General features: G+C 45.8%; 2 protein-coding genes across 2 annotated transcripts in view; one reads left to right on the top strand and one right to left on the bottom strand.

The window, feature by feature from the left end:
- LOC142590626 (eukaryotic translation initiation factor 3 subunit D-like) overlaps positions 1 to 26,885 on the top strand; it is a 68,673-nt gene that overhangs the window by 31,749 nt on the left and 10,039 nt on the right. The window contains exons 10-12 of the mRNA XM_075702963.1: positions 6,945 to 7,217; positions 19,698 to 19,890; positions 23,516 to 23,670. Of these exons, the coding sequence (XP_075559078.1) occupies positions 6,945 to 7,217; positions 19,698 to 19,890; positions 23,516 to 23,650 (601 nt within the window). The 3' untranslated portion in view covers positions 23,651 to 23,670. The remainder of the gene's footprint in view (positions 1 to 6,944; positions 7,218 to 19,697; positions 19,891 to 23,515; positions 23,671 to 26,885) is intronic.
- LOC142590787 (uncharacterized) lies at positions 15,190 to 18,867 on the bottom strand. Its single transcript, XM_075703203.1, has 5 exons — positions 18,843 to 18,867; positions 16,232 to 16,478; positions 15,726 to 15,899; positions 15,568 to 15,660; positions 15,190 to 15,499 (listed from the first exon to the last, which is right to left on the bottom strand). The coding sequence occupies exons 1-5, from the start codon at positions 18,865 to 18,867 to the stop codon at positions 15,190 to 15,192; spliced, it is 849 nt and encodes a 282-aa protein (XP_075559318.1).

Below are 26,885 nucleotides of genomic sequence, written 5' to 3'. Positions count from 1 at the left end.
TGCAAAATACCCACATTAGACAACTGTTTCAAATGGATTTGAGTGAAGTTTGTTGCGTTTGAGAGAGAAGGGCTGGGGGAGGGGGGGGGTGAGTTCTGTCACCTTTAGGAAGCAGAATTTTGATTTGGGGCCTCAAATTTTATTGCGATAGCAACTATGTGGACATGCCAGGCTAATTTCCACTGTCGGTGTGCACCCTATCTTGGAGGTAATTGGCGATGGGTACAAAGCTTATGCGAAACAAGAATGGCTTCGTGCGCACTGTGTTATCACACACCTACTTAGCATTGAAGCGAGAGGCAGCATAAAGGAGAATTTGCTTGCTGCTTCTGCCATACTTCATGCTGTGACACCGAGTGTTCGTGGTCACCAACTGAAATCTACTGTGTTTACTTGCATAATGAACGTGCTTGCGTAATTAACATAGCCCCCACTTTTCCAATCAAGAAGTGTTTTTTTCTTTTACTTACATAATCATTGCACCTGGACTTGCTGCTGGGAAGTAGAAGACACACGGTATGATTCGGCATCTAATATGGCGTCCGGCGGGTGCAATTGTGTCCGCACCCGCCGTGTCGTGTTGGATGCTGAATCATACCTTGTCTCCTACTTTTATTAAGATAGCAATTACATGAATGCTCCAGGCGCATTTTTGCCATCATCATGGTTGTCGCCGTGCGTGCCACATGGTGTATGTATGAATGTAAGCGTACGAGGGAAGCCGATGATCGCGGCCCCATCTCGAGTGTCGTCATTCGTTGTGCAAAAGGCCCCCCGGGCAGGGGAGCAGGGGGGCGGGCGGCATTGTACTCTTACAGCGACTGCATATTACACAACCGTGCCCGAGGGGTGCAGATGATCGCGGCTGAATCTCCCCCGTACAATGGAGGAAAAACGGAAAGAAACGTGCCGTCTCTGGTCGTGTGTATTGCGCCGGGGCGAGGGTAGGGGGAAAGGGGCGCGGCGTTTTACTTCGGCAGCGACTCCGGCGCACCCCACCTTCAAAGCGATCTGCGTTGGAGACTGAGTCGATGGCAGCTCATACCTTTATGCATGCTGCATTCTTGCCGCTCACTTTGCATTGAAGCAAATGTTTGCAAGTTTTTATGGCCGATAAAACTACTATCCTTACTTCATGTAGCTATCTACACATTTGCAATTGCAATCGATGATTTACATATCGGCAACAGTGACTTTTTTAGAGGTGGTTGTGGAAAAAGAATCGCTCAAAATTTTATCTCGCGTAATAAACGCACCCCCCAACTTTGCGCACATCTTTCGGGGAAAAAATGTGCGTTCATCGTGGGAGTAAATACGGTATTTATGTTTGCCCATGAGTGCATGACACAATTCTTGCTAATGTAACTTGTTGGCAGATGTTTACTGCAATTTTTACAGCTGATAAAACTACGAACCTTGCTTCATGTAGTTGTCTAATATTTTGCTATCGCTGCGACTCCTTTCGGGGGAAACAACTTTTTTTTTTACAAGAAATTGTCAAAAATCAGAAACCTTCAATAAAAGTAAAGCGTAGCGCTAACAATGCATAACACAGTACTGAATTCAGATATTGCAGTGCTGTAAACTGAATCTACGACATCTGAAGCGGACAAATGTGATATACAAGTTTACAGCATTTTCAAACCAGGTACAATGTTTACAGGGATTTTGCAAGAGCCCTCCTCACAAATTTCAGTCGAACCTTGTTATAATAAGGTTGTGCGAGCAACGAAAGCACCTTTCCTTTTTACAATATTTGTTGTAAGCATACACACAGATGTTGGCGGAAAATGAAATGACTATCAGGGCTACACGAAACAAATACGAGCCTTCCAAGGACCAGAAAAAGGTATCCTGAGGATTTCGATGGCCCGTTGGTATCTTGGCCTGCTGATATGAGGCTGGAGAGAGAGAATAAATACTACGGGTGTGCAAATACCAAATACAGTAAAACCAAGTTAAACCGTACCCGCTTAACCCTTCGAGGGTCAATGGCGTAAATATACGGCACCGCAAACGAAGCCCAAACTGGTCGATGCCATATATTTATGGCGCCGTCTGTATGTTGGAAAAGTGCACCAATTTCCTAACTTTTTCTTTTCTGTCATGTGCTGCCACTATGTGGGAATACAGGGAATTTTTTTCGCGTGGCTCCCTCTCGGTTTTCGTTGCATGGTTTGTTTTAGCGCTAGTTCGCTCCCGCGCGTCTACATACTACTGCTTGCGCATTGGCGTGTGCGCGGGTGGGTGGCAGTTTGGGTTTTGTTCCGTGGGTGGTTTCGGCTGCTTGCGCTTGCAAAACTGATGGCTATCTCGTTACTAATCACTCAAAGGGCGACCGTTTGTTTATCGCTCATTTAGTTTAGGTGATGCTGCCATGCATTGTTTCCCTTGCCTTCTTTTCTTTTTCTTTTTTTTGAGATTCACGAAAACTAATTGCCTCTGGTTGGCGACAAGATGAAGATTAGCGGAATTTTGTCACACGTTTTGCTTTTCTGACGGGCAAACAACCACACAGTTTTCTTGAGTGCGCGCACCTACGCAGTTCGATTACGCTATGGTGTACATATTAATGTAAGAGCAGGAACATTTCAATCTTGCGAAATATTGTCGTGTGCACATTTTCAAAGCCTTGAACTATAATGTACAATGCGTCAAATTTGTAACTCTTATAAGTTTATTTCCTTTTTTATTGTTGTTATTCATGAGTGAAGAGTACATATATACCAATGCAAAATATTTTTCTCACTTTACGGTCACCCTAGAAAAATTACGGTCAATTTTTTTCGAAATAAGTCCCTAAGAAGAATTGGAATCATGTCAAAATGGGGGATGGCGTAGCGGTTACGCGAAAACTATAATGACGGGGAGGCCAGTTTGCCTCCCCGCCACCTTCCTCCATCCGGCTTCTGATTGTGTTGACTCATTTAACTGTTTAATTCTGCTTCCTGCGCGCTCCGATCGCATGTTGTTAAAGGGCCCCTGAAACCTTTCGGACAAATTTTATAGATGCGTAGGGTACAGCTAAAGTTAATCATTCGCACCACAATTTGTGTGAGATGTCTCATATTAAGAGAGCTATAGACAACTACAAGTTAACCTCCTCCATAGTCATGCATTTTCTCCTCAACCCGTTCGCCGCGTGATCGGGGCTAAGCTCCGCCTTCATAGCTCTGTGTCATGATGGCACGTTGTGTCATCGACTTCCGGTTCTCTAGGAGCGCACGCGCGAAGCCTCTCCAAAATCTTTGCCAGCTGCTTGGCAGACGACCCCAAGTGAGAGCTATCGAAGCAGCTTGCATTGCGAGCATTCTGGCGGAGCGCCGAACGTGTCTGGTATTCCAGTAACCACAGGCGAGCTGGGCGTTTCGACGGTTGGCTGGAGGCATAAACTCAAGCTGATAAACTCACGGGCAGCAAGTGACATAGGATCTCTGCAGAGGCATCACTTTGGTGGTCCCAAAAGGCGCCTTTTAAAAAAATGGGGGAAGGTTGCTGCAACAGCATGTCAGCTCGAGAAATCCAGAAGAAATGCTGGGGCGTGATTTCCACAAGCATCTCACCACGTACTTCCCACTGGCTTGCATGAGAAAACTGCATCTTTGACAGCCTTGCTTGCTTTACACGAAGCTTGCCAACATCCTTCTCCAAGGCATCCAGGTGCTCCACGTAGTGAAGCGGAAGGTCCTCGCGAAAACACGCCATTGAGGGACTGAATCATCTAGAAAACCTTCCACGGGGACAGTGTTGAGGCAGCCTGCCCTGACCTGTGGCCGTCACTGTCACTATCCGATACAAACATGTTCACGCCGATCACCTCATCAATTAGGAGCACTTCATTTCCAAATCTACAGTAGTCTGCTTTCTTTTCACCGCCAACATCATGCATTGCCGGCAATCCACGGGTATCCAGGATCCGCCCTCTTCCGTTTCGGGGGCAAGTCAAACGAGACTGAGGAAGAACATGGCCAGGAACGTCTTCGACGCAACGAACATAGACATTAAGCACGAGTGACTTAATCCATTAGCAAAGTTGCGCAGAATGAGGGCCATAGAATGAAGAACCAACTGTGAGGGCCGTGTGAGCAATCTGGGAACAGCCCCTGCAGCATTGTCAGCGCAGTTGGCACGATCCATTAGTGTTATGGAGGGTGGCGCGGCGCAGAGGTCTGGGCACTGCCCATTTGTGTTTGGAGGGGTGGAAGGGCGATGGGAGAGATGCACGCGAAGCTGGCTTGCATCTGTCATGGAGAGAAGCTCACGGCAGCAGTTGGAGTGGCAGGTGATCGTGCAGCGGCTCGCATTTCACTTTTTCTTTTTTCTTTTCAAGGATTTCGCATTCCATCACCTTTTGGCATGGACACCCAGCAGCCAGACTTCATCATTATAACCGATAATGCAGCATGAGGACATTGAAGTAAGCGGGTTATTTCCTCATAGAAGACATACAAAAGTTGACAGTGCCGTACACTGTTATAACCGACATACTGTTAAAACTGTTATCGTTATAAGTGGGTTCGACTGTACGCACTTCGCCTATGTGTCATTTCATTTTTCATGCTGCAGACATTTTGGGCCCAGAGGGGACTACACATGAATTCGTGCTCCGCTACAACAGCTGTCAGTCTAGTCTGATCTTGTGCTAGATTGCCGATAAGGTTTACGAATGCGAACATGTTGATGGTGATCTTTTCGCAATGTCTTGTCACCAGCCACTCCAGAGTGCCGGCAGCACTGCTTAAGCTGCTAGGCCTAACCAGCGTCATTCCGTCAGAAGCTGGTAGCCACAGTTGCAGTTTCATGCCAGTCGTCATGATGGCAACTTTGTTTGTGACCTCCATATTTGCCACAATGAATTGCTGTGCTGTGTCTTAAATTTCGGTTATTGTTATTCCAGTGCTAGGGGCACATGTGGTGCTGCAGGGGAGTCTGAATAATAGGCCAGCTGAGCAATTTGCTGGCGACACTATTTAACATCTTTGTTACCATTATATATGTTTTGAGGCACCTGCTAACAAAAATTTACTTTGCTGTAACAAATATTGAGTTGGATACCACATTTTCGATGTCATTATAGCAGCAGAATACCCCACTAAAGTAAAACATGGCCAATTAACTTTTATATTTACTTCCTTTATCCATAATTCATAATATCCATATTCATCATAATGATATTTGACTATAGGAGCAAAATTTTAGGTTTACCTTTTCATGTTCCATCCAAATCTATGCCTCAGTGATAGCTTCCTCAGAAATCAAAATGTATCCTGTGCTTTTGCTGACTGCATGCTCCGGAAGCATTTGCAGAGGTGGAATCGTGTCATGGACGCCATGCTTCGGACAGCACTTATTTGGGCTGACCATTGGGGCACAGTGATCCTGCCACAAGCCTCTACAGGGTCAATCTTTTCTTGTTGCAAATTTAAATTCTTCACAGGGAGTTATTGTGAAGAAAAAAAAATTACTGTAAGTTTTCTAGGTTGACCGTAAAGTGAGAAAAAAATATTTTGCACTGGTATATATGTGCTGTTTATTCATGAATAACAACAATAAAGATAGGAAATGAACTTATAAGGATTAAACAACGGATGCATTATTATACACAAGTTCAAAGGCTTAGGAAAATGCACACACAAGAATATTTCGCAAGTCTCAAATGTTCCTCCTCTTAGACTAATATTTACATGTATAGCTTAATCGAACTGCAAAGGTGAGCGCACTCAAGAAAACTGTGTGGTTGTTTGCCCGTCAGAAAAGTGAAACGTATGACGAAGTTCCGCTTATTATGTCATTATAGCAGCAGAATACCCCACTAAAGTAAAACAGGGCCAATTAACTTTTATATTTACTTCCTTTATCCATAATTCATAATATCTATATTCATCATAATGATATTTTTTTTTTATATCGCCAACAAGAGGCGATTAGTCTTCACGAGTCTCCAGAAGAGGAAACGCACGCATGACAGCATCCTTCATATGCGCACCCCTGTGAGCAATGAACAACGGAGTAACAGGTGGTCACCCTTTTAGCGATAGCCATCAGTTTTGTGAGCGTAAGAAGCCGAAACCGCCCGCAAAACGAAACCCAAACTAACCGCCGCGTGCCAATGCACGAGCAATAGTAGACACGCTGGAGCAAACAAACCACGCAATGAAAACCAAGAGAAAGAGGTGTGAGAAAAATATTTCCTGTATTCCCGCATAATGGCAGCAGATGCCAGGCAAGAAAAAGTTAGGAAATTGGTGCACCTTTTAAGCGTACAGACAGTGCCGTAAATGTATGGCATTGACTATTTTGGACTTATTTGCTGTGCTGTATGTTTACTTCATTCACCCTGAAAGGGTTAAACAAATGGTTTGTTTCGTTTTTTGTACCCTTTGGGTTGTATCGTGCCACGCAACAATAATCGCCATTGACTCGCTTGTGTTTCCTTTCTTGAAAACGCTACGCTCGCTACTTCCCTGTCGAGAATGCTCTGTCATGCTGATAAGGCGCATGCCGTTTGTGACTTAGAAGTACCAGGCTTGCAGCGTTAAAGAAAGGAAATGCGGACAGGACAGGTGACGATTATTATCGTGTGGCAAGATACGACCCAAAGGGTGTAATTTTGTGTACATTGCTGCCGTGTTCTTCTCCTCCAAACTACCCAAGACTAGAATTACCTTGCAAAGCGAACTCCTTTGATCAGCAATCCAGAGTGTTGAGCTCTGCCATTGAATGCTTTGACTAATCGTTATGAAGTTGTCGTGAACGATTCCGCCATTGTGTGTGCCCGCTCGCTGATGGAAATGTCTCTCCGGGACACCTGCGCATGAATCCATGATTGTCCCTCTTCATTGTGTGAGGGTGCGCCTGTACTGGGGGAGGAGTAGCTGACATACAGGCATGATCTACAAGTGGGCCACAGACTGTAATGCCTCACTCCCCGTGTGTACGTGCAGGTATCGCAAGTTTGACCTGGGTGACAATGTGGGCCTCATTGTGCGCTGCGAGCACGACGGGGCCATGGTCGGACCCAACGGGGAGCTTCAGTTTGTGAGCATCAAGGCGCTGAACGAGTGGGACCCCCGCTTCTCGGGTGGCATCGACTGGCGCCAGAAGCTGGACACCCAGCGCGGTGCTGTGCTCGCCAACGAACTCAAGAACAACTCTTGCAAGCTGGCCAAGTGGACGGTGCAGGCGCTGCTGGCTGGCTCGGACCAGATCAAGTTCGGGTGAGCATCGTGCACCCACCAGGGGGGCGTTTCAAATATCTCTTTATGGAACGACAGATTCTTTGAGCTCTTAAAGAGGGAAGAGGTCTCTAGACATAAGGTATTTTATCATTTAAGTTAGCATGATGAAAACTTCCGTGATTATGTATTTTCATCTGCTCATATCAATTATGAATTCAGTATTTATGTGCACCATGCCACTAACTTTTAAATTAGTTATTCATGAAAATGTCATTTGATCACATCTTTAATAAACTGGCTGCACAGGTCCTGGTGAATTAAATGTCATTGTATTCCACACATATTGAAGAGTGCAACAAGAGTAATTTTATGATTCTAGCTTTCCTGAAACAAAAGTTCTGATGTTTCAAACTTCCCATTTGAATGACTGAGAAGAAATATCTTATTTCACCCTTTCTAAAAGTTTATAATTTCCCAAAGTAAAGTTTGACACTCATTTGCACTCACTAAACATTCAGCTTTTCAGCAAAACAAAAATTATCAAAATTGAGTGCATCAAAGCTGAGAAAAGCTTCTCAAAAGATTGTAAGGTTACAAAAAAATGAAACTGAGAAAATGGCTAAGAACAAAACACTGTGGGTCAGAGTCCTCGCACGCTATTGCAAGCGTCCGCATTTTGCGCTCGCTTGCAGAAGTTGGTGATAAGCTGCAGATCTTATCTTCAGACGGTTTCGGCTGTTGTGCGTGATTGGTGCTTGTCAAGAACGTTGTGTCGATCCTTGCACCACATTGTCGATCACCGACATCGTCCGAGGCGGCCGCCAGAACAGGTGCAGAAACGGGGCATTTCGACCGACAAATCCCGTTCTACCGCCACTTCGTCCTACGCTGGGATCACTTGTGATGAACCCAAGCCATGATCTCGCTTTCTGCAAATTCCCTCCCCCCTCCCAATTTCTTCCCGAATTTGCATTTGCTGCAGAATTCTTGGTATGGCTTCGCAATGATCAAAGTTACGAAACGGCGCCGAAAGCCCAGGCCTAATTCACTCTCGGAGGCTGCGGGGCACTTCGTCTATCGAGCTTGGCGCAGGGCCCATACGCCGCCGCAGTGCGCAGTCTTTGTGTTGGGCGTTCAAAAATGGCTTCTTCGGTTTTTTGCCGAACTTGCGTGGAGTTGCGATCTTCGAAGCGCAATCCGACAGAAAAGGATGTCTCAAACGATGAACAACATGGCGACATCAAGTTGCCGGATTAGTGTACATAGGAGATGATGCGGGGGGCTCCACAAATCGGAAGGCGTAATTCAGCCACGTGCACTCACTCCGCGAATAGGCTCATGCGGTGGAACCTTTTGTTGGCGCGGATTTTCTGAGTGGATGGAAACAAGCGCGGCTGGAAATTGAGGAAAAAGCATGGCTCTTTCGAATGAGACCAAAATGGCTGCAGTATCTGACATGGAACGGCGGCAGCGCAGCGCTGAGAAATCCCTTTTTTTTTCGCTTCCATCGGGGAAAGGTCAGCTCTCTGATCTGGTTTAACATGATCTATGACGCATGAAAATTGGCTAGGGTATGCATCGGCGGCGGCAGAATCCAAAAATAACATTTTCAAAAAATTCATGTTTTTTTTTTTGCTATTTTCGGTCTCAAAGACCCACTTCGCCCCTTTGAGGGGGAACACGGGTGCTAAAAACTGAAAATCGCGAAAAAAAAAAAGATTTTTTGGGAACTACTTGTTTTGGCATCTGTAATGCCTAATCTACACCGTATCAAAACTATTTGCCCAAAAACGCACCCTAAGTGTGAGAAAAAAATTATTTCGTCAGCGTGGACAGCGAGAAACAACCGCAAAATTGCGCAGAAACACCGGAGTTCACAGAGATATTTCTCGTCTTTCCTGCCGCTGAATGCCGGCATCTCAGTATCGTTCGAAGTTCTGCGTTTCAGTTCCCTGTATCCTCACTGACGATGGCTGCATAGAAAAAGTGCAAACGTAAAACAACCAGGGGCCGGTGTGATGAAGTTTGCAATGCACGCGGCTTTTCTATTGGCTCAGCGCGACATCACGCTGAGAGGTGCCTTCCGATTGGCTGTTGCTACGGCAACCAGGCCTAGCAGACGAGCTCGTCTGCTAGGCCTGGCAGTGGGTCGCTTTGACACCGCTGATATGCCGTTTCTTTGTTCATCGTATTAGGAACGTATGCAGCAAGTCGGCCTTCTGTAAAAAAAAGAAAGAAAGTTTGAAACAGAACACACATCCACGAAAAGCGAAGCGCAAGCCATTTCTACTTCCTACCGCAAGAAAGGGGAAGCGGTTATCCCAAGGCTCAGACGAGCCGACAAGATTGTGCCTGAGATAAGTCACTGCGTCGCACAATCTCATACTGCAACGGCAATCAGCAGCGAAGCTAATCATTTCCCTCTGTCTCCATGTGTAGGTTTACTGTGGAGACTGCAGACGATGTGCTGATGCCTATTCCCGTGCCTCTTGCGCGTATGCGGGGTTCATGTTAGAATTTGGCAACCTTGGCTAAAGTACAGATACAGATATTCAAATGACAACTTGCAGTATTTTAATTTCCAAGAACATACCTGCTTCATTTTAGCTATGTTGTTGCATTACATTTTTTTGCAAATCACATCCCGAGTTTTTAACACAAGAATTGTAACTAGTACTTTTTGTTATTGACCTCAGAAAAAATCTGATTGCATAGTTATAAGCAGCCCACAAGATTGGACGTGTCCTGAAAGTTTCATGTGTCTAGAGCAAGTATCAAAAATGGTTGTTCTGGATGCCATGACCCCCCATATTCATTGCTGTTTGTATTTTGTACTTTTCTGAAAACACAAATTTTGGTCTCCATGCCATATTCAGGCCTCAATATCTCAACACCAAGACCAGATAGAACTGACAATCTTTTTTTTGCAGAACAGAGCCTAATGTATACATACTTTATGCAGTATAGCAAGCAAATTTCTTTTGTTTTCACTTTGTAAATTAATTATTTTGCTACAACTTCTGCCACCTGATCGCCATGTTTTGTGGGCTTGTATTCAATGGGCTGTAAAATATCTATATTAAGGGTCAGGTAAAAAATGTGCTTTCTATCTTTCATTCCTTAGTTTTTATGCTATCTAAACATGCCTTACAAATAATTTTTTATTGTGCCATTTATTTTCCATTGTGGCCTTAAACAATGGAAGTGAAATGTTAATTATCATAGAAACTAATTGACCTACAACAAAACTAATTACATACTACATAAATCAGCACAAAAATCTTACTAGGACTAGAAAGTTTCATTAATATTGATGAAGAGGAGGATATTATTTCAATAACACTGTCCCCCCTTAATGGGATCACCTTGCCAATCCAAAAGCGTAGCTTATGAATGGGCAAGTACGTCACATTGGGATATGCAGCCTGAATGTCCTGTTTTAGAGGTAATCTGCCATATGTATAAAATGTGTGCGTGTGGAGATGGCACGGCATCACACTGTCTTCTAGAGCGTTAAGTACTGGAGGCTGCGTACTGTATTTACTTGAATGTAACACCACGACGATTCTAGTGCGAGGGCCGACCTTTCAGTCTGGAAAAAAAAATTCACAAATGTAACACGAGATGAATGGAAAGACAAATGGCACATTTATTCGAGGAACCAATTCGAAAACGAGTTCACTTATCGTCGTCTGAGAAGGAGACGCAGCAGTTCCTTGGGCGGTATTCTTGGGCGATCACTTTGGGAGATAGTTTCACTTTCACAAAATTTTGCATGATCATATCAGTGCCAAGAGCATTGTCAGTCGTGTACTTCGAGGAGTTCAGTGCCAAAACGAGCAGAGTCTCGCGAAAGTAAAACCATTTCCAAAAGTGATCATCCGAGAATGAAGTCATCCGTGCTCGTCAAGCTCGTTTGAGATTAAGTACCTCTATAGGACCACACAATCATTTCGTTCGGGGACGGTACCAGGCCACTACGAGGCCCTTTTGATCGACCCCACATTTATTTACAAAGGGCCTCCCATTGGTGATGCCACCATGGATGATGCCACCATGGATGGTGTAACCATCCGAGAATCGTCGACTCATTGACGTCGAGCCACGTCGGAGTTTCCCCGTTCCTCGGCCGTCAAACTTGCTCGTCTCTCGAAGCAGCCGCTATATGGAACACTCTGCTTCATCATAATGTTGTGAATAAACGTAGTCGAAGCGCAAAATGGCCGCAGGGTAATGCGGCACCGTGACACCAGTTGCAAAACGCAGTGAAAACGGTGTTGATTCCAACAGGACACAACATGCACATAACAAGGAAGAAGTTTTGACTTGGTTGACTTGTCTGTGGATTGAATTGAGACGTAAAGGTGCAGGTTGCCACCGTAACGTTAAAAACCGCGGTGTGCAGAATATTTGCTTTAAGATCGTAAATATTGCCATTATTTTAATGTAATGCAAGGGTCAAGTTCAAGCAATGACAATTGAAAAAAAAGAATAGAACAACTCGCGTTACCATCAAGTAAATATGGTAATGATGAGTTTCAGAGGGACAGACTATGCATTTGTTCCCCATGCCCGGCGTTTTTCATAACTTTGTATCGCGGATGTGACGATATCGCCGACAAGGCATGAAACCCTGTGTTTGGTCGCCAACTCTAAAATTCAACAAAATTATTTTTTTTTTTTGTGTGTGTTCAAGTTTGCTTTTCCGATTGTCTGATAATTCGGAAAATTTTGCGACCGCTTCATGTAAGGAAAATCAATCACCAACTGTACTTATTTGCATAAAAGGTCGAATTTTAATAAAATAAAGCAAAATGCCAATTTTACAGGCTTCGTTATATCGAGGTTCAACTTTATTATAATGGCACTGTATTTGCATGACGGCTAGCTGACTGTCATGCTTATGCACGTTACAGAAAAAAACCAACTAATTACAATTACTCTTTTAAAAATGTGATTGATTACAGTTACTAATTACTGCTCCACAAATGGGATTGAACAATTTGTAAAAAGTAATTGATTACTTTAACATTACTTTCCTCTCTGCGTTTATTAACATTGCATAAATACAGTACTATATAGAATGAGCTGGCCTGGCTCTTTCCAATATGTACTCTGCAGCTTTTCACATGTTGTTTACAGTTGCTTTTCAGATTTTGCTGTGGCAATTTTCCTATGTTTTCTTGTGAAGACATCTGCAGCCACACTTAAGGCTCCCCTGATGTGTATGCTAGAAAGAAGTTTCTCTGTTATAACGTATGAATACCTTGCGTACGAAACTGTGGTTACTCAATGCCGCTGTGCTTGGGTCTGTCTGAGATCTCTATGAAGTTCAGCGCTTCATTATTGCTGGAGCTAGGGAAAGGTGCTCCCGCTAGGGCCAGTGAAACACTTGGTCTCTTCGATTTGGCTTGCACTGGCTGCACTAGTTCTGAAAAGTGCCGCAGTGGTGCCGAGCGGGTGCAGCGCCGGTTCAGCAAGTGCAGCTTGAGCCGCACGACTGCAAGACGGAAGTGCAGGCCCAGCAGAGGCATAGCTTTGTTTACGTGTTTTACGTGCACGTTGTGTGTCGCTGGCACCGCTTGCCACGTAAAATGGCCCTCTTTGAAATTGCCATGGAGCTATTGGACTCGGAAAGCGACGACGACTGCGACTACAGTGACATCCACGTTGACTCCGACGACGAGTTCGACGATGTGTGTGTTTCGGTAGCCTGTGCGTGGGTACGAGAACGTGATAACCAGGTATCATGAGCATGAGTTCAAAAGATTGTTCAGGCTCTCTAGAGAAACATTTGACTGGCTAAGTGGTCAATTCAGAGCTTCGACCTTCTATCCAAAAGCGCTTCAAGGGCGTCAAAAAATATCCGCTGAAAAGACATGCCTAATTGCTCTTGTGTATGTCGGCTCGCAAATGTCGATGTACGCCATAGGAGACAAGTTTGACGTGGCAGAGTCGTCAGTGCATGCATGCGTGACGCGGTTCGTCCACTTTTTGCACTCACTTTGCGGTGATGTTATATGCTGGCCCAGCAGTGCAGAAATGAATCGCATCAAGGCAGGTTTCCTCGCCAAGAGTGGAGGCAAAGGCCCTCGGACTGCCATCGGCTGCATCGACGGTTCGCACATCCAGATCCTGACTCCAAGCGAATCGATGCAGTCATATTTCAATCGCAAGAAGTGGCCATCTATCATTTTACAAGGGATCTGCGATGATAGGAATCGGTTTCTGAATGTTTTCATTGGGTTCCCTGGATCTGTCCACGATGCCCGCATTTTGAAGGAGAGCCCATTCTTCGCACGTGCGCCATTGGAATGTGGTGAAAACTACATTCTGGGGGATAGTGCGTATCCTCTGATGCCTTGGCTGATGACTCCATTCAGGGACAATGAAGCCTCATTTGCATCTTGGAAAAAACAGTTCAATAAGCGACACAGCCAGCAGAGGGTGTCCATCGAGAACACCTTCGGCGTGCTTAAACAGCGTTTCAGGAGGTTGTACCTTGTGGATGCCAAAACTGTTGTGCAGTCCTGCTATATACCATATTTACACGATTGTAAGTCGACCCCTTTTTTAAAATTTGAAAGTTGGGGGGTCGACTTACAATTGAAACCAAAACATGGCCCCGCCAAAAAAAGCCATACCAACGAGAGCTACAACGTAGTTACAATTTTATGTTTGCGCTATGGCCCTACCCGTATCTTTTCGCTATCCCGCATGTTTGTTCGCTTTTCGGAAGGGTTTTTCAACATTTTTGAGAGAGTTACAGTGCATGCAACACTCATGGGGGGGTGTCGATAGTTGATAAAAGCGCCGCTGTTCCCATTTGCGGCGGCACGCTCAGAACGGCGGCGCTTGCGGGGAGTATCGATAGTTCGTGGAAGAGCAGACACCGCTCGCGGGTTTCTCTTTCTCTGTTTAAAGGCATTGGTATTGGTTTGACTAACTTCTTGACGCGCTCCACTTCGGCTACGTGCTACTTCTACGCTTCCCCAGTCGTCATGAGTGCTGCAGGCCCACTAATCTTTCGGCACTCGTTCACAGCAGCGTTCAAGAGGGCTGCCATCCTTTACGCCGAAGAAACAAATCACTGCGCAGCGAGCCGCAATTTCGATGTTTCTAAACGGGTGGTGCGAGAGTGGCGACTGCAGCGAAGCGAAATTTTCACCCTGTGGCGGCAAGTGAGAAATTTCCCACGTGCCGAAGTCTGGACGCTTTCCGGAGCTGTAGGCTAAGCTTGCGGCGAACGTCGCTGAAATGCGTGATCAGTCCCTGCCATTGAAGTGCGACGTGGTCATGAAACAAGCCCGGACCTTCGCCTTAATTTTAAGTTCTGCTCCGCCGTGAGTACAACTAGTGGCTGGCGGCAGAAGACTGCGAAATTACGCCAACCGGACCTGTCAAAAGAGCCTCCCTGCGTGTGGTTGGGTGCATTTGGCGTGGGCTGCTGTTCTGCAAGATGTCCTGGTGCGGTCGTTTGCCAAATTTGAAATTTCGTTGGACCACGACGCGCTGTGGGACCGCAGCAACGATGACGATGGCAGCACTAGTGAAGACGAGTAGTCCAGTGACCATTTCAGCTACTAATAAATTTTTGTTATCAAATGCGCCCTCGGGTTTCTTTTTTTTTTTTTTTTGTCCGGTCAAGCGATATGGGGGGGTCGACTTACATTCGAGTCGACTTACAATCGTGTAAATACGGTAGTCATGGCAGCGTGTGTGCTCCACAACCTGTGCAACAACGAGAGGGACTTCTTCCAGGAGCTTACATCTTTACCACGAGAGGAAGATGTGGGTAATGACGACACTGAGGGGGATTTTGACTGCAGCCTGCCAGGCTACAGGCAGTCCCTGCGAGAGTTCATTGCAAAGGAGCAGTGCTAGGAACATGTCGCGTCTCTGTGAATGCCATGCCAATGTGAAAAAGTGTTTTGTAAAATGATTTGTCTCATATATGAGGAATGTTTCCATTTTAAATAAATTGAACATGCATTGGTAGTGCAAGACAACTTTATTCTCCCTGTTGTGACCCTTGTTGCTTCGCAATCAAGTCTAGCAGGCGATCAAATCTCTCCATGCAGTCTGCATGCCGCTTTGCCCGCTCTTCCTCCCACTTTTTTCTTTCTTTTTGTTCCTCAGCTCTCGCTTCGGCTTGCTTCTCTCTTGCTTGCCCCATTTTTTCCAGCACCTCCAAAAGGGGAGTAAGCTGTGACTTGCTATGGCGTTTCCTTTTAGAGGCCGGGCTGTCCTCAACTGTTGCAGACAGTCTGTCCTCGACTGGCACAGGCAAAAGCTCGGCGGATGCTTCTGTGGTGCTTGTCCTGTAGAAAATATACACACAAATGCCACACCAATTCCAGGTTTTCCACAAAAACTGTCTTTCGCTTACCCTGAGCATCCGCTGGGGAGGATTGCCTTTCCAGGCTCCAAAAGCAATCGTGGGTTGATACTGTGTTCCTTTTCAAGTATCTCCGCCAGTTCTCTGTGTAATGCGTGATGCACAAATGAAAAACCCCATTGAATACCATAGTAAATAAGCACACTTACTCTTCATATTCGCAGGTCACGCGGTGGTGACCAGATGAACTGTTCTCCTTCTTGGTCCTCTTATATGCTCGTTCAAGTGACTTCCACTTATTTTCAATCTGTGTGCTGGTCATATTGCACATAAACTCATTGTTGATCAGCTCGGTGAGTCCCACCCACAGAAGCTTTCTTGTGCTAAAATAAAAGCATAGCATATTTAAATACAAAACACACTGCTACATGTGACTGAAATTTTGCGGTACCACTTCGATAGGTTCCTTTAGTACTTAATTAAGTGTGGCGCTTTCTGGTACTCTGAAATCAAAATATTTGCATACTGGCTGCCACACATTTCAAACACTCTTGAGATGAGAATTGGTGTACTAAGCTTAAACAAATCCTGCGAAGTGTGCATGAAAACATTCCATTAACATTGTTGGAAGTATAAATTTGAGAAACGACAGTACACTTCATTGTTGCTCATAATATTGGTGGCAACATAAAATGAAACGTAAAAGGCAACGTACCGGAGTTCTCTGCTCTTTCCAACCAACTCCTTCATCTCCGTGTACTTGGAGATGAAGAACTTGGTCTTTCGAGGACTCCACATCTCTGCTGCGTCTTCAGCGGACGCCGATGCCGTTGGAAAGGCGCCTGGCCCCACTCTATCGAAGCCATCACTGGCGCAGGCCAGTGTCGGTGGTCGTGTTACAGGAGGAGTATTTTCAACCTGTGAATCTTGGGCCACGAACCGGAGTGTCAAGCGCTGCCCGTCTGCGAAGACATAACATAATATTTGGAATGTGCACACAGCACAGCACGATATCTCAGAAATGCTAAATGGATCTAAATCAATGCCGCAATTAGACGGGGACCTATGCGTTGATCGCGGCCAACCGCTACACGTGGCCACGAGTACGAATAAAGCACAAACTGCCCGCTAACCACGCTTTCATCGAAAACATGCAGCATCTCTTGCCTGATGCCTCGTATATATATCCATTTGCGTTTGTGTCCTCCAGTGGTGAGCCATCGGGTTTGTAGACAAGCCTAACTTCTTTCTGGACGCCGTGGACGAAAACATGCATCGTCGTCTGCTCTTGGCTGGGCGGCAAGTACGCCATGCTGCACTTTTCTCTGCACTTGCTCTGGAGCGCGTGCAAGCCGGCCGAGAACTCGTGCAGCACTTGGCCAGCACCTTGACAAAACGAGGAGAAAAGTGTAGAGGGCGCGCGCTGCACCAGAAAAACGAGGATGGCGGTGCTGCACCCACTGAACTAGTGCAGCCGGTGCAGCCAAATCGAAGAGACCAACTGAAAAATCATCCGTAGGTCTCTGGTGTCAGCCATCTTAAGTGGCCGTGGCTATCGGGCCATAGGAGCGCCTTGTACAGTCACCAACAGATCTTTTGGACTAAAAAAATTCAGACTCAATTGATATTCGGACTCAATTGATATTCTGGATTTCATAAATGCACTGTCAGGGCTCCCATAGAGCTAATGCATTTCTGCGACCAATCTTTTGGACAAATTTAGGCCCGAAAGCTCGATTCTCTGGTCCGAATCACTCTTTCCGAGCCACGCTGCCATATCTTGCATTTTTTTGCTGGCTTGGCCAGGCATGGCTTCCAGTGGCCTGCTCTATAGCATCCAAGTCTGGGAGGTGCACACTATCAGTAGAGAGCGTGCACCATCCTCCAATCTCGGAGGCTATGCCCACTCTTCCTTGGCTGACAAGACGCCCTTTTTTTTTCTCGGTCAGCACTATCGTCATACTAGTTACAGGATCCTTTCTTTATTTTTTCCCTTCTTTAGTTTCGGTCTCCATTCCACACATGGTTTGTTCACAGAGCAAGTGTGTCTCAAAGGTGTCGTATCTTTGTGTACGTTTGTGTGGCTTCGCATTTGTGTGCTTAGCACCACCCGTGCCTTCGTGAGCGCCAAGTGGTGTCGTGAAACGTGGCTCAATGTTTGCTTGAACAAGCCGGTGAAGGATAGAATTCGGGCGCTCTACACCGAATGGCTTGTCAGTGGCTGCCACAAATTCACGCCCGCCAATAAAATGAAGCATGCCTCACTGCAGGACTTTGCTGGATAGGTGAAAGATGCATGGTGCACGATTCCGTCTGCCATGGTCAACAAGGCCTTTAAAAAGTGCGGGATTTCGAATGCCATGAATGGCACCGAGGATGAAATGCTTTGGCCTGTTGATAGCGATAAGGAGTGTTGTGATAGCAACGAGTGATACCTATTGCCTCACCTGACTCGTACCGGCGCAGTGAAAGTCTTGGTGGCAAGGTGTGCCGCTTCCATTTGTGTTTTTATTCATAGCAACTTTAGTGTATTGGGAATAAATCTGTTTTTTCCAAATTAGAGAAAATAGTATTTCTATATGAAAGCGTGAGGTGGGCAGTATTGTTTTCTTTTTGGTCATCGAGAACGGGTGCGCGTTACAATCGAGGGCGTGTTAGAATCGAGTAAATACGATAACTATGGTCCACGTTTTCCAGTTCTTTGCACACTGTAATTCCCACCAAATATATGTACTTAAAGCTGCATCACCTGTTATAGCTTGTTTCAGGAAAATGTAATGGAATACATGTAATTGGTTACTGAACGAATGTAATAGAATTACAGGGAGAGTTACCGAGTAAACAAAGTAGTTGTTAAACTACAAAATGACCAATAAATGTGAGTGATTACTAGTAATTAAAGTCGAACCTGGCTATATCGAACTTGCAAAAAAACGCCTATCAGTTCAATATATGGCATAATTCGATATAAGCCTGCTAAATAATTGGATCTCATAAAAGGACATACCATTTATAAAATCACTTCATTGATGAAACTAGCTTAGTTTCGCATGAAATAGTCCTGCATTTTCTTCTGCTTGGGCAATTTCGCTGCCTGCGACGCACGCACTGCTCCACATTGTCTAAGGAGTCGGAGCAGCTGAGGCCACAACCTTCCGCATTTGCGCAAAAGCACCGGACTAGTGCGAGCGCACCAATCACTTCAGAGGATGTGGGCCAAAAACTGTTGTTGCTTTCCTCGTTGTGCACACTTTCACTTGTGCTCGGTACGATGTCGGCAATGTAGTCTTCGTTTTCGGGCTCTCCTGTAGTCGCGACACCATCACCTGCACTCACAAACTCATCCACCATTGATTCGTCAACAGCTTCCGGAAATTCTGGCTCCAAATCACGGCGACACCAGCAACAGCTTCGTCGCATTGATCCAAATTTACACTCGTCACCGAGCATGCGGAAGCCCGCACAGCTGAAGCAATTTCGGATCAACCACGCGTCGGGTGCCACGGGCACCGGGTCACGAGTTTGGCCACTTTAGTCCTAATCTTCCCCTTATTCTTCAAGATTTTGCTGAGAGTGCTCCTCGGAATCTTGCACGCAGCGGGGACATCCGACTTCTCACCGCGTTACTCGATTTACGATTTCGAGCTTCACTACGACAGGCGAATTCTGCCACTTCATCATGGCGACTCTGCGGCAGAAGGCCCACAAGGCGCACACACAATGAACCAGAAAAGCAGCGAGACAACTCGCACTTTCGCCATCTTGCACGACGAGGGCACAAGAGCCTCTCATTGGCTGTCTGAGCAAGCGCTGCGGGCCAGCCAGGATCATTTCTTGCAGGGGGGTGTTGACGGCTTGGCCGACGCAGCGCGGTCACGGTAGGGAGAGCGGTTGGATAGAGCCGCGCCGCCGGGTTTTCCCGCCACCGCGAGGGAAAGCCAACTTCTGGGGGTGCTTTCCCGCCGCTTGACGTTCGATATATTGGGAGTCGCTGCTATTTTGTTCTATGTAAGCATAATTTTTGCTATATATACTCATTGTAACTATACCATGTCCAGAAATTATTCAATATATAGAATAAAATAAATGTAAACGGGTTCGATATAGTCGGGTTCGACTGCACTAGCGATTTGTTGCATACAATCCTGCTGACTGTATGTGTGCCCTGTCTCCCCGTGCAGGTATGTGTCACGGGTGCATGTGCGTGATTCGTCCAAGCACGCCATCCTGGGCACGCAGCAGTTCAAGCCCAAGGAGTTTGCCGACCAGATCAACTTGAACATGGACAACGCATGGGGCATCCTGCGATGCATCATCGACTGCTGCATGCGCCTGCCCGAGGGCAAGTACCTCATCCTGAAGGACCCAAACAAGGTAGGACAGCATGTGGACTAGCTTCTGTAGGAACACTGATGTGGTCAGGGTGGCCTTGGCACGCTGCCAACCCTCCTGATTTGTCTAGCCTGGAGACTTCCAAATCGCACTGACACAGCCATAAAGATGTCTGAAAAACTGCCCCCAACTCCACCGTGACAGAAAGCAAAAACAAAGAAAGCATACAGTGACATACTCAGACTGAGTAACATTGCCCAACCATATGCATTTCCACTCATGTTACTAAAGCATCTTGCACATGTTAATCACACTTGCAGCACAATTCCAGTTGGAAGTGTTTTAAGATGTATGTGACACATCTTAAATGTCATTACTGTGCCGACCGATAGGTTGGACACCGATAATCCGGATATGCTCAGTAATTCAGACAGCTTTGCAACACTGCTAGTGGCCCCATAGACTTAATGCGTAAAGACCACCAATATTTTGGACAGCCGCCAGCTCTACATTGGATTATCTGGACACTATTCGTGGCTTTGGCATACGCCAACTCTGCCACCATTATCTTCTCTGGCAACATCGATGAGACATCAAGCAATGGCGCCTCAAAGACATGAGACATCAAGTATGGCCTCAGAGATTACATGCTAGATACTAATCTCTGAGCCCTTGCCTTGGTCAGAGCACTGCGCCTCAGAGATTTAACTGCAAGTGCCAATCTTGGAGGCTTCGCCTGAATTATACGTTGCATCAGCATCGTGATCATCACATACTGTTCTGGCAACCCCACGCATGGCCTGCTCTTGCCGTTCTGTTTTTCGAGTTTGTCTTTCGAGCAGCGTTCCGCCATTCTGTGCTTGTTTATTTAGTTTGCATTGCCGACAGAAGTCTCTTGCACGAACTTACTGACAGGCCGCATCAATGGCACTAACATTGCCCTCACAGTCTGAATGAGCCCGACTCCGTAACTGAAGAGCAACTGCCGCCTACCACAACAAGCTGAAATGTGGACTTCATTGATGACCTGCTAGGCTACGGTGTGCCAATTCCTGCCGCTGTTACATTTGAAGACTTTGCAGACATCTACAGCGCAGTTTTGTCATGTGCCGAACTGAACAGTGATGGAATGATTGAGCAAGTTCTCCAGTAAAACACGTTGTGGGGCTAGTTGGTGCATAGCTTTCAATAGATGAAGCGCCAAAAATGAGGGCGCACAAGAAGAAATACAGACAGGACAAGGCGGACAAGCGCCTTGTCCTGTCTGTATTTCTTCTTGTGTGCCGTCATTTTTGGCGCCTAATCTATTGAAAGCAAGTTCTCCCACCGTCAAACAACGAGTATGACTCGGATTTTGATGACAAAGATGATGGTGTGCCAGGTGCTCCGGAGCCTTCACATGCGGATCTGACTCAAGCCTTTGCAGTCCTTGCATCGGTGTACAGCGACAGCGCAAAACTGGCAGAAATGCAGGCGGGCTTGCTTGCAGATGAGCGGAAGTGCGTGCAGAACACCGCTTACTGCACACATTGCAATTTACTAATTGTAGCTGGGGACCTCAAAAATCATGTTCACTTGGAAAGAACTCTGAGAATGACCTGTTTCGATGTGTGTTCCCCAACGTTAGCGTCAAAATGCACTAGCATTCCATTAATTTTTGGGCTTCAGTACATTTAAAGCTGTTTTGTTGAAGTAAGCAGAAGAACAGTGCTAGTTTTAAAATTTGTGTTAAGCGGATGTGCCTTGTGATATCATTGGCTTCAATACACATGTTCAAAGTATGCGTTAAAACAATTAGTAGTTCGAAAGTTAATTAGTGAAATCTTGCAAATTAGTTAATTGTGCATTTTGATTTCCAGTATTAGTAATGTCCACCTTTTCGATTAATTCAGTTCAATGATTGTATTTGTGTATAGGGCACATGCAATTCCATTAAACTGTTAACGATAAGGAAAAAGCAGTGTACACATGTGCTGGTGGCACCATCTCTTGATGGCAACATAAACAGCACAGGGACACCTGACCTTAGCATCTAAGATCACATCCTATTCCGTCCGGGTTTTAAGAGAAATAGAGAAAAGGAGAGAATAAATACCTAAGACTTCATTTACAGCATTCTGTCTCGCTGCACAGCACATTTACGGTGGCAATTTTGCACACTCGGCATTTCACAGGCATCGGTGAAATGTTGTGTGGTGTGTTCTGCATTGCTGCTCACTATTCCATGTGCTGTTAATGGCAGCCTCGAGCCGATAGGAGAGAGCTGTGACATTGCATGCAAGTGCTTGCAGTTGCAGACGAGAGCTTCTTTCTCTCGTTTGCGAGCATGCATCTCCTCTGAGCTCATACGCAGCTCGCACGCCTTATCCTAGAGGCAATCTGCGGTGGAGCAAAGCTGAGATGGCTGTGGCTTCACGTGCACTGTCCTCCCGTGTGTTCAGTGCTGAAGGTCGCGCAGTCTTGCGTTTCAGAGGCTCTTGGAAGCGAGAGATAGACGAAGCCTTCGCTGCCCTCTGCCTGTGCTCTTCATGATAGTGTCATCCCACTGTGGGCAACACTATGAGCCATGGCAGGGGTGTTCAGTAAAAGTGAAGATATCAGAAGTGAAGTGAAGATAATGTGAAGATATCGACACAACATAAAACCGCATTTTTGTTTGCAGACTCACAAATTCAACAAAATGATTTCTTTCTTATTCAAATTAGTTTTTTTCTTGCGATTTTGCAATAAATAAAAAAATTATACAGTGCCTTTCATGTAAGAAAAATTCATAGGCGATTGTACTTACTAGCTAAACAGCCAAATTTCTAAATAACAAGATTTTATTATAACAAAGTGAAGTGCCAATTTTACTAATTTCGTTGTATTGACGTTTAACTGTATTACAGCGAGATCCAAGGTGCCGTGGCAGCATCAGGGATGTGGTGGCTTTTGCACAAAATTCAAGAAAAGCGCAAAGTTCAGCCCCAGTTTCTTCCTTTAAGAATCTGCCTGTTTCTGCTAAAAGAATGCATATCAAATTTAGAAGAGTACTTGACCAATCTACGACTTCATTATTTTTTGTAGTGTGTCCTTTGATTGATTACCACTGGACATTGTAAGAGTGGCTTGACTTCAGGATCTTCTATTAGTGCAATTAGTATCCTTACCTTACTTCCCTCACTTTGGCGTGCTGCTGCTGTCTGCTATCAGGCCCCTAAAATGTCGGTATTGTTGGCGGAAGAATAGTGCATGCGCAAAGTCACCCAATACAGACTACCACAGCTGCACGCTGCGATGCTGTAAGATCGTCACAACTGTTGTAAAACTGGTTTCAGGGCCTCCTCTGCAGTTGGCACGTGCCACCTAATAAGGCCTTATCAGCTGCCGAGCTATGAGAACAGACCCAAAGCAATGGAATTCCCAGAATGACCTACAGATTCTAAACGAAGGGATTTTCTCAGCAATGCAGTGTGTAGCTGCATCGCTTGCATGCTAATCCCATCACCGTCTGCAGGTCTTGCGAGATGGGTTCTGCTGGAACCCATCTCGCAAGAACTGCAGAAGCATGGGCATTATTTGGCAATATTGGATGCAGAGCTCAACTGAAAGAAAGGTCAATTGTATGAAAATGAACTGTACTGGCATTCTGTGTCAGAAGGCATTGATCCACTTGTGTCTTTTGCAGCCCGTGATTCGTCTGTATGACATCCCGGACAACACCTTTGAGACTGAGAACGAGGGCGAGGATGATGACGACGACGAAGATGAGGAGGAAGGGACGGCAGCTGGTGGTGGCGGGGAGGGTGACAAGAAGGCCTGAGCCATTTCCCTGCCACTCTGGTGAGTGGTGCAGACATTTATTAACCCGATTAGCCTTCTTTGGGAACTAACCTCTCACGTACCCAGTGACCCCAGCTGCCTGCTAGCTTTGGACACTGGGTGTGTGCTGTCTTGGCGAGCAGGCAACATGGCACACCGGGTATGCGGCCGAATAGACAACTTGTGGCTGGCTGCTGCGTTTCCAGTGTGTACACAACTTGGGTCACTGCACGTGTGCCACTGGGTGTGTATGCATATATCGTATAACAAAGAAAGATAGTACGTCAGTACCTTTAGTAAACACTCTGCACTTGTACATATCACAATTTTGTCTCATTACTGTAGGTATTCGAACGCAGTCGGCAACCGACAAATCGCACGCCGATAATGCAGACATGCTCGGTAATTCGGACAGCTTCGCGGCACCGCCAATGGCCCCATAGACGCAATGTGTAAAGACGATCAATATTTCGGACAGCCGTCAGCTCTACGTTCGATTATCCGGACTCCGTCCGTGGCTGTAGCATACGCTGACTCTGCCACCATTATCTCCTCTGGTAATCTCGACGAGACATCAAGTATGGCCTCGGAGATTACACACTAGACTGTAATCTCTGAGGCCTAGCCTTGGTCATTGCTGTATGCCTCTGAGATTTAACTGCAAATGCCGATCTTGGAGGTTTTGCCGGAGTTGTGAGGTTGCATCAACATTGCGAGATCATCGCATCCTGTTCTGGCACCCCCAGGCATGGCCCGCTATCGCCATTCTGTTGAGTTTGCCTTGCGGACAGTGCTGTGGCATGCTGTGCTTGTTTGTTTAGTTTAGTTTTGATACCACTCTGCTGGCTCCAAGAAGTCTTTCTCATGAAGTTATAGATTGGCCGTGTCAAATGGCACCAACGGTGCCCTTGCAGGCGAAATTAGCCCAACTCCACAATTGAAGAGGCTGAACTGCCGCACAACAAGCTCAGATGCAGACATCATTGATGACCTGCTAGGCTGCGGTGTGCTGACTCCTGCTGCCGTTGGATTTGAAGACTTTGCAAATGTCGACAGTGCAGTTTCATTGTGTGCCGAAATGAATGATGACGAAATTATAGAGCAAGTTCTCCCACCATCAAACAGCGACTCTGATAATGATGTGCCGTGTGCTCCGGAGCCTTCTACATGTGCTCAAGCCCTTGCAGTCCTTTCATCGACGTACAGCGAAGCTCAAAACTGGCAGAAATACAGGTGGACTTGGTCGTAAGCGGAAGTGCACGCAGCAACACATCGACCTCTTATTCCTTGTACAAGGGCATTAAAATGTGAATAAAGTGATCTTTTTTGGATACGTCTGTTTTTCTTTTTCTTTTTTTTTTTTTTTCACCGGACATTCAGTAGTTCAGATTTATTTGCGTTCCCTGTGGAGTCCGAATTATCGGTCGTCGACTGTACCAGAAGAGGTTTTTTTCTCGGAATCCCTAGCCTAGAAGTCGACTCCCGCCTTCAAAGGCGAGAAATTGTCATCCAGCTTAACGTAGCACAAAGCCACAAAGGCAATCCATCAGGATTTTTTTAGAGATAATGCCTCGCAGTCGAGGGAAAATTCATCTTGTTCTGCAATTCGAACCCGGGACCAACTCCATTCCGAGGCAGTTTCTCTAACATCTGAGCTGACCAGTAGGCTAGCAGATCACAGAGCGAGGGCGAATTTATCGATAACTTAAAGCACAGGGACGCTGAATATGGCAGATTAGTTCTGCAAGATTCTGTGGAACGGATTCACCAGATGCCTGCCGTATATGAAAGGCATTCAGTTACTGTGTTGGGGGTGACCCTTCAGATTCTGTGATCTGTGAATCTGTGGTTGCGCAACATGTTTCTTTGCCTTATTTGACGCATTATACACCGTGACTTTTTCTTACATACGTAGAATTATTGGAGACTTTTACCTATATTTAAATATTTTGTTGAGAGGTTTTGTGTATACGTGCAGTGAACTTCGTTTCCGGTGACACTTTTTTGCCCTTTATCAAGTGTATCTTTGCATTTGTAAGATTCATTGTATCTCAGCATTTCTAATAAACGAGGGAGAGTCAAATGAATGTGAGCCAACCCGCCCTGCACAATAATGGTTCTGTTCATTATCTGCGAGGCATGCGCGTAGCACACAAGCATCTTCCATTTACAAAAGTGACTCACAGGTGTGAGGAAAAATGTTCTTTAATGCTCACATCCACTGGGTTGAACATCGTTGTGTGACCTAATGGACGTTCCAAAAGTTTAACAGCATGGTGTTGTGAGGTTTTTGACAGCTGAAGGTGTTTCCCAAAAAGCCATTAGTCACCGTATGGCTGCCATGTACGTTGAACATTGCATTTCGTTGGTGACTGTGAAGCATTAGAGCAAATGGTTCAAACAACGACGTGAAAGTTGCAAAGACGATCTAAGACTGGACCAAAGCCACTGTGCAATCACCCCGAACACAATTGCAAAGGTTGATGAGCTGATCAGACAAGAGCGGAGGATAAGCATCGAGGAACTAGCAGAGCGTGCGAACATCAGCCACGGTTCGGTTCACACCATAATTCATGAACATCTCGGTTATCGGCTATCGTGTGCGCAATGGATGCCTAATATTTTTAACCACCGCCAGAAGACGGAGAAGTTCGGCGCTGCCTTGTCTCATCTGATCCGGTATCACAATGAGTGTGACGACTTCTTGTCTGCAATTGTGACTGGGGACGAATCATGGTGCCACTACTATGAGCCTGAAACACGACAGCAAAGCTTACAGCAGCAACATTTGAGTTCACCACTCCAAAGAAAGCGAAGGTTGTTTCCACCGGTTAGGTATTGTTGACTTTTTTTTCAATCGTCAGGAGCCATTACTGATAGAATTTGCTAAACCTGGAGAGACTATCATTCGTTTCCAATATTGTTAAACGCCGGATTGGCTGCGTGTCGCAATCAAGAACAAACAACGTGGAAATTTGACAAATGGGGTCATGTTCCTCTGCAACAATGCCAAGTTCAAGTTAGAAATGCTGCAACATCTGCCATACAACCCAGACCTGTCGCCTTGCGACTTCCACATTTTGGGGCAATTGAAAAAACAGCTCAAGGGAACCAGGTTCGTGTTGGACAATGATGTGAAAGAGGGAGTTACAGACTTTTTGAAGCAGCAACTCAAGCAGTTCTATGAGACAGGAATCACTAGACTCGTTACTCAGCGGGACAAATGTCTAAATGGT

The sequence above is a fragment of the Dermacentor variabilis genome, chromosome 8 (assembly GCF_050947875.1).
Source record: "Dermacentor variabilis isolate Ectoservices chromosome 8, ASM5094787v1, whole genome shotgun sequence".
Classification (NCBI taxonomy): Eukaryota; Metazoa; Arthropoda; class Arachnida; order Ixodida; family Ixodidae; genus Dermacentor; species Dermacentor variabilis.
This window is presented reverse-complemented; position numbering and strand designations above follow the sequence as displayed.